This window comes from Zingiber officinale, chromosome 2B, assembly GCF_018446385.1.
Source record: "Zingiber officinale cultivar Zhangliang chromosome 2B, Zo_v1.1, whole genome shotgun sequence".
Lineage (NCBI taxonomy): Eukaryota > Viridiplantae > Streptophyta > Magnoliopsida > Zingiberales > Zingiberaceae > Zingiber > Zingiber officinale.
The window spans coordinates 149,800,513-149,814,453 of record NC_055989.1 but is presented as its reverse complement, the minus strand read 5'-3'; the positions used below and the strand labels follow the sequence as shown (position 1 = coordinate 149,814,453).

Below are 13,941 nucleotides of genomic sequence, written 5' to 3'. Positions count from 1 at the left end.
CTAAGTATGAGTAGGATGATTTTCTTGGGATAATTCTTTCACTCAAAACATTTCTATTTCTCTCTTCATCACAGGAACAGTCAGACACCACTAACCACGTGTTAATTTTGGACAGATCATAATAACGTTTAGACTTATTCATTTATTTAATTGACCTTTTTATATTAATCGAATATAAATAAAGTCTTACACCGAATTTAAAATTCCATTAATCTTTGGCCACTTATGCTTGTATTTATTCTCTGCAACTTGGGCACGAGCGCATCTCTATATATATACGGCCTTGCCCATAGAGAGAGCTAGCTAGCTACCTCTCTGAACGTCTCTCGCTCACACACACACAGGCTCCCTCCTCCATTTCTAAAGCTCAAACCAAATTAAGCAGTAAATGGACGAGGGGAACAAGGTAGAAGGCAAAGCTGAAGAAGGCGAAAGCCGACCAAGAACTGGGATTTTCCTGTTCGCTGATTGGGCCGACGTCGCTCTGATGGCGGCGGGGACGCTCGGAGCCGTCGGCGACGGCTGCTCCATCAACTGCCTTCTTCTCTTCGCGAGCGCCGTCATGAACAGCTTAGGCACCGGCGACGCTCAAAACCATGCAGACTTCATGCAGGACGTGAAAAAGGTGCTAACTACTTCGCACTCTTCTTCTTTAAATTTTCAGAAAACATTATTTATTTATTTATTTGTTTCTGGTTTGTGGTTTCTGCAGCACTGCTTGTACTTCGTGTACGTGGGATTAGCAACTCTGGTGGTGGCTTTCATGGGTAATTACCATGTCATTAATTAGCTGATCGATCTTAATTCCTTATCATTATTTGAGACAGTAATTGATGCTTAATTTGCTCTGCAGAAGGGTACTGCTGGAGCAGAACGAGCGAGAGGCAGGTGCTGAGGATCAGGCACAAGTATTTGGAGGCGATTCTGAGACAAGAGGTTGCCTTCTTTGATTCGCAGGAGGCAACCACCGCAGAGGTCATTAACAGCATCTCCAAGGACACTGCTCTAATTCAAGAAGTGCTCAGCGAGAAGGTGACTCATTATTAATCGATCGAATTGATTGAATTTAAAATTTAATTCTATTTTTTAAAAAATATATGATTTTAATTTTAAATTTCATAATATATGCAAACTGGTCAGGTGCCTCTGTTCATCATGCACTCTTCCACCTTCATCTCCGGCCTGGCCTTCTCGACGTACTTCTCGTGGAGGCTCTCGTTGGTCGCCCTCCCGCTCGTCGGCGTCCTCGTTATCCCGGGGCTCATCTACGGCAAGTACCTGGTCTACCTGTCGCGCGAGTCCCGCGAGGCGTATGGCAAAGCCAACGCCATCGTGGAGCAAGCGTTGAGCTCGATCAAGACCATCTACTCGTTCACGGCCGAGAAGAGCATCGCGGAGAGGTACTCCGTCATCTTGGAGAAGACGGTGAGGCTGGGGATCAAGCAGGGGATCGCCAAGGGACTCGCGGTGGGAAGCACCGGGTTGTCCTTCGCCATCTGGGCGTTCCTCGCCTGGTACGGCAGCGGGCTGGTGATGTACCACGGCGAGAGCGGCGGAAGGATTTACGCCGCCGGAATTTCCTTCGTTTTGGGCGGATTGTAAGCGTTCTTAGTCCTTTGTGTTTGTTTCTGGCTGTGAAATGAAATCCATGGATCGGTGTACGTAGATCTCTTGGCATGGCGCTGCCGGAGGTGAAGCACTTCGCGGAGGCGTCGGTGGCGGCGAAGAGGATACTCGAGAGGATCAACAGGCGGCCGCGAATCGATGCGGAGGATCCCAAGGGGTTGAAGATGGAGGAGATGCACGGCGAGGTGGCGTTCGAATCGGTCCAGTTCGCGTACCCTTCGCGGCCGGAGGTGCCCGTGCTGAGGGACTTCAGCCTCCGGGTCCCGGCGGGGCAGACGGTGGCGCTGGTGGGCACCAGCGGGAGCGGGAAGTCGACGGCCGTTGCGCTGCTGCAGCGGTTCTACGACGCGGATGCTGGGGCGGTGAGGATCGACGGCGTGGACATCAGGAAGCTGCAGCTGAAGTGGATCAGGGCAAAGATGGGGCTGGTGAGCCAGGAACATGCTCTGTTCGGGACGTCGATCAGGGAGAATATTTTGGTGGGGAAGCCAGGCGCCGCCGCCGGCGAGATATTCGCGGCGGCCATGACAGCGAATGCCCACAACTTCATCAGGCAATTGCCGGAGGGATATGAGACCAAGATCGGGGAGAGAGGCGCGCTTCTGTCCGGCGGCCAGAAGCAGAGAATCGCCATCGCCAGAGCAATCATCAAGAACCCTGCGATTCTTCTTCTCGACGAAGCCACGAGCGCGCTCGACTCTGAATCGGAAAAGCTGGTGCAGAATGCCCTCGATCAAGCTTCCATGGGAAGAACAACACTGGTAAAAACGAAGAAAACCCTAATCTTTTCCCTCTTCGTGATCTGCTACACACGAAGCATGAATCCTTGTCGCCGTTGTGATGGATCAGGTGGTGGCTCACAAATTGTCGACGATTAAGAACGCCGACCAAATCGCGGTGGTAGATTGCGGAAGGATCGTGGAGATCGGCACCCACGACGAGCTCATCGCCGAGAAAAACAGCCACTACTCGCGCCTGGTGAAGCTACAGAGGATCCCGAGCAATCTCGATCCGGAGCCGGAATCCTTCCGCCCTTCCTCCGTCGCCAGGAGCAGCGCGAGCCGCCTCAGCCTCACCAAAGCCAGCCCCGCCTTCTCCGAGGACCAATCCACCGCCTCCGTCGCCGCCTCCCCTGCGCCCTCCTTCTCTCGGCTCATCGCCATGAACGCGCCGGAGTGGAAGCAGGCTGTGGTCGGCAGCCTCTCCGCCGTCGTTTTTGGATCCGTTCAACCCATCTACGCCTTCTCGATCGGCGGCATGATCGCCGCTTTCTTCCTCCAAGACCACGACGAGATGAAAGCCGCCATCCGCCGCTTTGCCCTAATTTTCTCCGCCCTCTCTCTGGTTTCGATCATCGTCAATCTGTTACAGCACTACAACTTCGCTTACATGGGCGAGCGCTTGACGAAGCGCATTCGGATACGGGCGCTGGAAAAGATCCTAACTTTCGAGGTGGCGTGGTTCGACGACGACGAGCACTCCAGCGGCGCGCTGTGCTCGCGGCTGAGCCACGAGGCGGCGCTGGTGAAAACGCTGGTCGCCGATCGCCTGTCCCTGCTGCTCCAGACCGCCTCCGGCGTGGTCGTCGCCATGACCATGGGGTTGGCCATCGCCTGGAAGCTGGCTCTGGTCATGATCGCGATCCAGCCCTCGACGATGATCTGCCACTACGCCAAGAAGGTGGTGCTGTCTCGGGTGTCGGTGGCGCTGGCGAAGGCGCAGCACAGCAGCACGCAGATCGCCATCGAGGCAGTGTACAACCACCGGATGGTGACTTCCTTCGGGTGCGCCGACAAGGTGCTGGAGCTCTTCAAGGAGGCGCAGGAGGAGCCGGTGAGGGCGTCGAGGAAGAAGGCGTGGGTGGCGGGCCTGGCTACCGGGAGTGCGCCGTGCCTGTCGTTTCTGTCATGGGCGTTGGACTTCTGGTACGGAGGGAGATTGGCGCAGTCCGGCGAGATCTCAGCCGGAGACGTATTCAAGACCTTCTTCATCTTGGTGAGCACGGGAAAGGTAATCGCCGAGGCCAGCAGTATGACTTCCGACCTGGCCAAGGGCGCCACCGCCGTGGCGTCGGTCTTCGAGGTGTTGGACCGTCAGTCCTTCATATCAACTTCTTCTTCCCCTTCTTCCAACGGCGAGACCAAGCAGATACAAGGAAAGATCGAGATCCGGAAGGTGGACTTCACCTACCCGACGCGGCCGCTCTGCCCGGTGCTGCGTGACTTCAGCTTGGAGGTGAAGGCCGGGACGAGCGTCGGCTTCGTCGGCCGCAGCGGCTGCGGCAAGTCCACCGTCGTCAGCCTCATCCTGCGTTTCTACGACGTCGACCGCGGCGTCGTCCGCATCGACAGCACCGACGTCCGGGAGCTCGACCTCATCTGGTTCCGCGGCTTCACTGCGCTCGTCAGCCAAGACCCGGTCATCTTCTCCGGCACCGTCCGCGACAACATCGCCCTGGGCAAACCCAGCGCCACCGAGGATGAGATCGTCGAGGCCGCACGAGCCGCCAACGCCCACAACTTCATCTCGTAATAACCATCAACCACAACAACATTCCTATCAAATTCAATCAAGAGATTGATCATAACTAAACGAACGAAATCGATGCAGATCGCTGAAGGACGGATACGGCACCAACTGCGGGGAGAGGGGAGCGCAGCTATCGGGAGGGCAGAAGCAGAGGATCGCCATCGCGAGGGCGATCGTGAGGAACCCGAGGATTCTGCTGCTGGACGAGGCGACTAGCGCGCTCGACGTGGAGTCGGAGAGGGCGGTGCAGGAGGCGCTGGACCGGATCATGGTGGGCAGGACGACGGTGGTGGTGGCGCACCGCCTCAACACCATCAAGAAGGTCGACTCCATCGCCTTCCTCGGCGAAGGGAAGGTGGTGGAGCGGGGTAGCTACGCGCAACTGATGGCCAAGAAGGGAGCCTTCTTCGACCTCGCCGCTCCGTGACGCCGAGAATCTACAATTTTCCGGCGAATCAAACTGCAAGCATCTTTGATGCCAATGGCTGATTGATTTACTCAATAACATCAAAATAAAAATCCAGTCGATTGCACTAGTCAATTTGCCGCGAGTTCATAGCTAGGCTAGTTCGCGCAAGCCCACCGTCTGGCTCACGGCGAGCTCAAGAAAAGACCGCCATGAGATCAGGGATCGAAATGCAGCTCAGCAAAAGAAATCCAAACAGCAGCAGTCTTATTTCATAACCATGCACTCAGGCACAAGGAAACCATGGAGATGAACAAAGTAACAGAAAAAACTGAAAAGTTTCCTGGAACAGCAACTTGCTCCAGAGGTTGCAGTTCATCTACATAAACTAAAGAAGGCGATCAGATCGGATCGTCTCCACTTATTTTTTATTAGTGAAAAGGGGAATATAACGAACAGAATGAAAAACTAACCGCGGGCCGTGCCGCGCGGCAATGGCAATTGCAGAATGCACACAAGTCTTTGCTCTTCTTGTGATGGGCAGTACCTCCTTGTTTCTACTTGCTATCATATGCCTATCTCAAAGGTTAACTTAACCATTTCCTTCAGATAAAATAAAACAACTAAAGATGCTCGTTAGGACTCTTCGAGCTCTAGATACTGCGAGTGAGATGCTGCGAGGAGAGATGCTCCGATGCCTGACCCATCGTTCGCCAGCTTGATGACGATGGAAGTCGAGGCTTCAGGCCCAAGCATCTCCTTGAGGGTACTCTGCAAACAATCACTGAATATGGTGTAGTGTTCATAGAGCCCGCCATCCATCGCAATGACGGTCTTTGGGAGTTTACTGCCATCCTTTGGTGGAGCATCACGCCCGATCTTCTTCAGAATGCCGACTATGCCAGCTGCAGCCAAGCGAGCGCCACGCTTGGCAACTATGTCACAGATTTGGACGACCACTTTTCTTGTTTTGAGAGATGTATTAGGGATCTGTAACCCAAGGAGGATAAGATTCGATAAGAAATACATGTTTTGCATTAAAAAACAGAAAGGATGTGATCATCTCGGGAAGACAGGAACAAATATGTACCCCTAAGAGTTCTTTCAGCTTAGTCCCGACTACTTTTAGATCAGGTGAGTTGTCATGGTGTATGGATGACATGGCAGGTGTCCTGTGAAACTCAATTTGGAAATTTGATCAGAAAAACATAGTGTGAAGAAAGAAAGAGAGATCACGATTTCGCGATAGAAAACACACTACAACGAAAAAGTTAAAACCAGTACAAGCAGTTCATACTTTGCTATGAGTTTTAGATCATGAATTGAGCAACAAGACGACATAAAAAATTTATAATGTAGCAACTGAAGTTTAAGATTCGTCATAACTTGGATAGTGAATAAGAACAAAATCGTTGATCAACTTAAAAGGGTTATGAAACTAAGATGAACTCTCCATTTGCAAATTAAATGAGTCAAGATAATGGTAAGAAGAGCAGTTTGTTATTTTTGCATTGTCCTAGTGAAGAGACGAAGATAGACAGGCATGGCGACAAATTACATTTTATTGTGATAAAAAGTCTAGTTCAAGTTAAGCTTATCGTTTCAAAATTTGTGCTTGTAGAGGTATCATAAAGGTGCTAAAATCAATCTAACTTGTTCATCAGAAAACTCGGTAAGTCTGAGAAGCTGCATTGCCTGCCTTAGAATATTCAGTCATTCAGGCAACTCCATGGACTTGCATTGCCATTGGGCAAGAATCGAGTATCTGAGCATACTCAGATAGTCAGTTAAATTGGAAGCTGAGTCAAAAAATAATGAGCGATTGAGTAAAAATATATCATAATTCATTTGGTATAATCCAATATTCATTTGGTGCAAGCGATAGAATTTTCACTGTTTTATTTTTCATAATTCAAGATTATAGTAATGCCTCATGGATTACAAGAGTTTAAATCATAACCGTGGCATTATTCTTTCATTGGATTCTGGATTAGTTCAATTAATAAAGAGTCACTGGATCCAAATTCATTTTAGGCATAACTAGCTGATTTCTATTTGAAACTAATCCAAGTGCAATACTAGAATTACCGATTAAATTGCAAATAATCATTATTTCTGTTCATTAAATCATACTATTTAATTGCACTTAATACTAATTATAGTTAGTTCAATTAGTTATATAGGGTCGATCCAAATGGATTCATTATACACTTTAGAAGAACCCAAAAGTTAATTGGCAACGGTTAGATAAATGAGATGATGGATTAAAATTTAAGCCCTATCATGATATTGAATTTGGATTGTGTTCATTCAATCACAAATATATTGGTAAGCCAGAAATAAAATTGGATTTGATTACTGATGATGAATATCAAGAATTTCGAGAAAGAGTGATGTCATTACTAAGAGTTTAATCCTGGATTTCATGTAATCTACGATCTATGGTGATTCATTGGGACACTCTTTCCTGAAACCAGACTATCACTTACAGTAGTTGATAGTTGTAATATACCTTCACTTTTGAGTTAATTTTCTGATTACTAATACTCTTTAACCCATCTCTTCGGGCCGTAAACGAGCCAATTCAAGCTAATCTCAGCTATGTTCAAACTTGTTCCTCAGAAAAAAAAAAATATGCTCAAGGTTGTTTTCAAGATTTTTTATAAAAAGTTCATAGTGTGAGCTCGAATGGAGCTCTGATCAAGCTCCAGTATACACAAGGTTATCCATATAAGTTAGCTAAAACATAATACACCGACAAAATTCATGTTATTTCTTCAGTTTTACCATATCATTGATATTAATAACATAAAAATTTGTAAATCTCAAGAAATAAAACAAGAATAATACCATTGATATATTTGAGCAAACAAGTTACTAGACAAGCTTGTGAACAAGTCTGTTCATGAACTACCCACAAGCTTCCGTGCATACTAATTAAATTGTCGTCATAAATGTTCAAAGCTCATTTGCATATTGTATTGAGCTTAAAAATATGCCCAAGTTTGTTCCTCTTCAATTTTTGATACCAAAAGAAACAGGAACAGGAACAGACACAATTGGTTCATTTACATTCCAAGTACCAGCTCTTTAATCTAAATTGATGTTTCTCAATAATTCAGGATATGATATTTGGAAATATAAATATGTTCAAACAATTTTCTCCCACCGTATATATATTGTGTCGATAGCTTTTTGGGACCTAAATTGTCAGACATGACAATGCCATATTTAACCACGTTTGCAATTAATGAAATTGTACAGATTGTGGGAACTCCCCTTCAAAAAAGTGAAGACACTTGAGATCTTAGTGTTTCATGTATATTGAATCATGCTTTTGCGAGCACTTATATCCTGATCAGGACATTTCTCCATCATTGCTCAAAAAGTACATTTGGAATATTAGTTAACTGCTAGGAGCAAATTTGACATTTGATTTATTGACTATTTGTTGAATATCCTATCTCATTTCTCTAGACTTGTATCAATATGCACCACCATATTTATATATGTTCAAATGTAATTAATTGATCCTATAGCTAAAACCAAATAAATCAACTAGTGTGGAAGGGGTAAGGGGTAAAGAAAGACCAAATAAAACTCAAGACAATGCAATAACAAAAAAAATTGAACTGAACGTTACTAGTTATAATGGCATAGCCTTGTATAGATTTCAATGGTATCACTAACTCCAATAGATGGGGCAACCACGATCAAGGAAATCTCACCTCCAAATTTGCTATGACGAGATAATTTATATATTTCAACATAGCATACTTTGAATTATTTGTATTCAACTGGTCTTAGCTAAACCGCTAACAGAGATGAATGAGTTACAAGAGATAGATGATTAAGGATATGATATGTCTACCATGATGTCTTTCGTTTTTTTCCTTTGTTTTTTTGAGAACTTACTGTATGGAAGGCAACAAGTGCAAATCCTAGCTACCTATAGCTAAAATGGAAATTTTATCGTCAATAATATGGACAACAGTCCCAAGCAACAGAATTTAAAGAGCATTAATTTGTTAGTAAAGATCAAATATACCGGAGTATGAATGGAGTTTCAAGTTTTGGTGGGACAGTATCTCCAAATAACGCAGTTTCAGTAGCTAATTTTAGGAGTACTCTTCGTAAAATTTCACCCAGGTACATTCCAGACATTAACTTTTCAAAAATCTGCAACAAAAAATCTAATTGATTTTATAAATTGATACAATTCCTCATAACCAAAAAAATATGTAAACATACACATCACCTGTTCACCAGGATTCAAACTCGCTGCATCTAGTGCTTGGTCATAATCTGTTAGAGGAAGATGAGATGACCTGAAATTTCCCCACTCCATGTTGATAACCTAAATATTAACGATTTAAACCATGAAAAATAGACCAGCGAACAGCTAGACAATAGCCTTGCTTGATTAATTTGTCGTAACCATATTAGAGGAGCTGGCACTTACCATCTCCCCTGATTTGGGTAGGAGACCATGCCATTTTGGTATTGCATGAGCACGCTCTACGTAAGCTGCATTCGTCCCTGTGCCTAATATCACAGCAGCAACTACATCATGATCAAAATATCTCCCACCGGCTAATGTCCCAATTGTATCATTCACCTGTACCAAAGAATTACAGCCAGCATTTACCAAATCTAATCTTGATTATGACAGTCAATTGACAGCAAATTAAATTGATACCTGTGGACAAATCTTTCAGTGATAGGGAAAGGTATAAGAGAAACATACCAGTGCTGAGACTCGCATATCCAGGCCTTGTCTTTCCATGGCCCTAGTCAACTCAGCTACCACATCTTCCCCAACCTGCTTTTAACAAAAGCATTAACAAACTGAAGTAAAAAATGATTACGATGTAAGACTTGCACAACAAGCAATGCCAAAAAATACTTTAGATATCTCTAAGAGCTCCAATTTCAATCATTTAATTAAATCAATTGCCAAACATAATGGCCATAGACTGAGATTTTTAAGCTACCAATTGATATAAATCTGCGAGAAATGTGCATTCAAAGAGAGAATTGAGAAACCGAAAAACAAAGTGTTCCATGGCCACAAGTCTTTTGAGAAATTTGAAGAAAAAACTATTAAATATTGGTATAGAAAAAACGTAAACCAAAGTAAGATTATAAAGTAAAGGATTTTCCTAAATTGCTTTTGTAGTTTTAAAATCATCCTATTTGATCCCTGGTTGTAACTGGTTGCGATAAATTTATAAGCATGATGAATGGAAACAAATGGGAAAAACAAGCCTGTAGTTTCAAAATAATGTTTATCTTCTTCATCGTTCTCTCCTCGTAGCAAGGCCGTCATTAGGACCTAAAAATCTTACAATCTTACAAGCCCAAATGACCAACATGATCTAGATCCCATGTAAAATTGGAATTAGGTTGAGGTGTTATGACCTTACATCTTGATCCTATGTTCCCTCGTCATGCTTAGATAAGATCATGGAAACATCAACTTAACCAGATATGCAAATAAAAAGAGCACCAAAGATTATGGACTAATTTAATGAAAATCCTTGAGGTTTAGCAAATGATCATTAGAAAAGAAAAAACATCAAACAAAGATGAAACTTTTCAGTTTCAGCTGCAAATCATAATTTGATAACCTAATAATTATATGAGAACCAACAGATTTCGAAGAACCTATTTACACAGAACATAGTGAAGAGATACAAAATGTGTTTCTAGCTTCTATTGCAAATTATATTCTAAAATCTAAAGGTTCATAAAACAATGAAAATATGAGCAGTGTTTTTTTTAGAAAATTACAAATTACTCTGTCTGACTTTCAACAAGGAACAAAGCCAGAAGCTTTTTTAAAGTAAGCTACAAAATGGTCAAGCAAGAAAACTAGTTTCATCAAGCAACGGGAGAGAGAATTTCACTGAATGAAGCTGAAAAGGTGGTCAGGAATTACCGTGCTATCAATATTAAAACCTTTTGTCCATTTAATTAGGGTGCCTGATGCAATTGAAGTTTGTCTCACTGGAAAAGAGAAGGTGAATCCAAGCTCCCTCTGCCTACCAATAGGAAGGTGAAAATCATCACCTTCAGCAGCAACAAATTTTGCTAAAGCTGAAGCGATAAAATCAAAAAGTTCCTGAAAATGTTCTCAAATGTAAGAAAGGTGGTAGGTGCTACAGATGTCAAAAATGAATAATTAACATAATAATCCAGGCTTTTCACTTACATCTGAGCCTCCAACCATTAGATGTGGCGGTATGGAGACCTCCTCAAATTCTTGCTTGACAACACGTTTCTCCTTGCCTCCTAGTTGTACACGAAGTACTCGGAAGTTGGTTCCTCCAAGGTCTAAAGCATAAAACAATCCTGTCTCATCCCTTGAAAATAATATCCAAGGACTCAGAGGTGTTAGTTTAGAATGTCAACATAAACTTGAAGTTGTATATTGAATACAACAATAGAAAAAAATACAGCAGTTTAATTCTAGCCACAGTTCATTCTTGAGAACCGTTCTTCATTCAGACATAAATCCAAGTGGTAATTTAAATGAAATTTCCTAAATGATATATGTTTCATATATATACTCTCAGCATAAAATTAATCAGTTTTTTTTTTGTCAGAAAAATGTATTCACAATAGTACTTCAGCCGTTCTTTAAGGCAGCCATGAGTTATAACTAAAATTCTCAAGCCAATACTTGCAGGCTAGATGCATGGTACGATTAAAAGTAAAATAGATCACTGGCTTGAACTTACAAGTCTCTAATGCTATGTTACCGACAGTTAGCAGCATATAAAGCAATCTCACAAGGAATATTTTAAAAAAACCCCAAAACATTAGGAAAGCTAACGATGGAAAGTATTCAAGAAGATAGAAAAATTAGGCAGTTCTCACTAGCAAATTCTCATAAAATTTTCTTATTGTACTCCAATGAGATCCAGGTACACAGAAGTGCAACAACTTCAAAACTTTTAAAAGCTTGTAAAGATTCAAAATTGTTAAGTCCAAAGCCAGCTAATGATATGAAGTAAATAAAATTCTGCAAGTATTCCACATGTCTAAAGCAATCGTTGATCCCTCTCAGATTGACCATGCTATCATCACTCCAGCTAAAATTGACTAGTGTTTAGGAAGGGCAGATTGCCCATTCACCAAAGTGTGCCCCATTGATCCATTGATCGTCCCATTTATTATCAAAATAGGGCTAGAAAGAGCATCCATAAATTCTATTGAAATCAGGGTGAAGAAGGCACAAACAGAGAGAAGGAAGATAATAGGAGAATACATTACAATTGAAACCTAGTTTTTTTCTTCTCTTATTAACTTTAGTCTATTCCTAGCTCTGTTAAATTGATACGAGATCCGACCATGCCACTATGAAATAACTAAACTCTACGGAGTTTATAAAAAGAAAGATCGCGACCAAAATAGCAAAATTTCAAGATTCCACGCAATACATATAAAATTGATCGTTTGACATACACAACAAAGAGGTTCCTTTCGGATAAGGGAAGAAGGCATATACCCAGTGGGCAGGTTGTCGACGTAGCTGATCAGCATCTTCAGCTTGCTGCCGCCCTCGGAGGCGAGGCCTGCGTGCATCTCCACCGTCATCGCGTCCGCCACCTGCCGCAGCTTCCCGATGGGCGTGGCGGCCCGCTCCTCGAACTCCTTGATCACCGCAGCGACCCGTGACCACCGGCCCGAGCTCCTCATGCGGTGCCGCACAACGAGCACCGCCACGGCGCACGCGGCCGCAGCGCACACAACCGTCGTCGTCACAGCCACCTTCCCCATGCCTCCCGAACCAGAGCTGTTCCTAGCCGATCCGACGCTTGGAGCCCCGTCTTCCAAGATCCCTCCACGGGATATCAAAAAAGAAAACAGAAATCACAAGATCAAAGATGAAACTTTGTGAGAATCCGCACCATCCTGTGTTCGATTAGGATCGCAGAGGAAGGGAAAGGAGGGATCTTGAAGGTGGCTTCCTCAGGACTTTGCCAACCTCGAGGACCGGGCTACCGGGGTAGGGAGGGCATCAACTCCTATTTTCCAGTAGGAAAAACAAAAAGGTCGTTGGAGATAAAAAATAATAAAAATAATAATAATAATTTAATAATATTAACATTTTAAAAGCCCTAAAATATATACTTGTTTTAATTAACAGTAGTACATGTGTAAGATCTTACTCTCACGATGGATAATTGATTCCACGCAAGCATGAATGGGATGCGAGCATAAATAAAGTAATGGATAAAATTATGGAGTGGCGAAATGAATAAACAAACAAAAATTATTTCTCTTAACTTGTAAGAAAAATACAAATTTGATGCATGCCAAATTTTCTAAAAAATGTTTTTAAGATTAAGTAATTTACTTGGGCACCCTTGTATTTATTAATATTTTTATATCCTCATTCTTTCAAAAAAAAAAAAAAAAAAAAACTCGTTAATTGCATCTGTTAAATGACTAGATGTTGTATAATTTACAAGAAGATACCTTCGCTCATCCCTAAACCCTAATTTTGACTAGATTGAGATGTCTCGTTCTGAAATGTGTAACTCATATTAGAAAGTAGAAACAGAGCTACATTCGAAAGGGACGGATCTAAAAATATAGAGGATAGGAACGAATTTAAACTAAATTAAGTTGGGATGGATTTTAGCGTATACAATTAAGGAGGTAGGTTGGGCTTTAGGGTTATATTTGGTAGGAGGTAATCCGTCTAGTAATGTAATTAATATTATATTACAATATTAATTATTTTATTTCGTACAATTAAAAAAAAAGTAAATTCATTACCTTAGCGGTTTCCAGTCCCACGAATATAGAGGGAGGTACATGCAAGTATACAGATCATAAACGCATGGTGGGATAAACCTCAGGTCGTCAGTTCCTGATAATCGACCCCTGACCATTACGCCCTGGGGGTTTGGTACAATTTAAAATTTATAATGTAATGTAATATGTATTAAAAAGGTAATAAAGTTTTGTAATTTAAATTACAAGATTAACATCGTGTAATCCGATTATATTACGAGATTACTGTTTAACTAAAATTTAACTGTCAAATATACCCCTAGTCTATTTTCGTCATCAACCGATCACCGACGTTACTTCCGCCATCGTCAGTCGTCGACCACCGCCGCCACCAGTTATTGGCAGCCACCACTCGCCGCCGGCCACCGCCACCGTTGCCATCCACCGCCGCCGGTCACCAACGGCGCTGCCACCACCGTAGGTCACTTATGCCGCCGCCAACGCCGGTCGTCGTCATTAACGTCGCAGGATATTTTTGTCATTTTATAATAATATGAATTACATGTTGGAACAATCTGGGTACCATAGGTTTTGATATTTGGGCAAAAGTTTAAGTTAGGTTTATTGTTGTA

At 43.1% G+C, this 13,941-nt stretch overlaps 2 protein-coding genes across 2 annotated transcripts; one reads left to right on the top strand and one right to left on the bottom strand.

Annotated features, from left to right (window-relative positions):
• Window positions 1-307: 307 nt before the first annotated feature.
• LOC122047804 (putative ABC transporter B family member 8) lies at window positions 308-4,691 on the top strand. Its single transcript, XM_042609286.1, has 7 exons — window positions 308-625; window positions 713-767; window positions 854-1,032; window positions 1,141-1,598; window positions 1,667-2,387; window positions 2,476-4,154; window positions 4,237-4,691. Exons 1-7 carry the CDS (start codon window positions 389-391, stop codon window positions 4,580-4,582), a joined length of 3,675 nt encoding a protein of 1,224 aa, XP_042465220.1. The 5' UTR covers window positions 308-388; the 3' UTR covers window positions 4,583-4,691.
• Window positions 4,692-4,807: 116 nt separating this feature from the next.
• LOC122047805 (hexokinase-1-like) lies at window positions 4,808-12,605 on the bottom strand. The gene is made up of 9 exons (XM_042609287.1): window positions 12,075-12,605; window positions 10,776-10,926; window positions 10,503-10,685; window positions 9,309-9,383; window positions 9,024-9,179; window positions 8,820-8,918; window positions 8,610-8,740; window positions 5,652-5,733; window positions 4,808-5,551 (listed from the first exon to the last, which is right to left on the bottom strand). Exons 1-9 carry the CDS (start codon window positions 12,344-12,346, stop codon window positions 5,198-5,200), a joined length of 1,503 nt encoding a protein of 500 aa, XP_042465221.1. The 5' UTR covers window positions 12,347-12,605; the 3' UTR covers window positions 4,808-5,197.
• Between the last annotated feature and the right edge of the window lie 1,336 nt (window positions 12,606-13,941).

Bases quoted from the DNA above. Each gene is read 5' to 3' on its own strand.
- LOC122047804 (XM_042609286.1), top strand. From the start codon at position 389: ATGGACGAGGGGAACAAGGTAGAAGGCAAAGCTGAAGAAGGCGAAAGC. The intron at 626-712 runs GTGCTAACTACT...TGGTTTCTGCAG, and splicing joins TCATGCAGGACGTGAAAAAG to CACTGCTTGTACTTCGTGTA. The intron at 1,599-1,666 runs GTAAGCGTTCTT...CGGTGTACGTAG, and splicing joins TCCTTCGTTTTGGGCGGATT to ATCTCTTGGCATGGCGCTGC.
- LOC122047805 (XM_042609287.1), bottom strand. From the start codon at position 12,346: ATGGGGAAGGTGGCTGTGACGACGACGGTTGTGTGCGCTGCGGCCGCG. The intron at 10,927-12,074 runs GTATATGCCTTC...ATTATTTTCAAG, and splicing joins GTCGACAACCTGCCCACTGG to GGATGAGACAGGATTGTTTT. The intron at 5,552-5,651 runs GTACATATTTGT...CTTGGGTTACAG, and splicing joins AGCTGAAAGAACTCTTAGGG to ATCCCTAATACATCTCTCAA.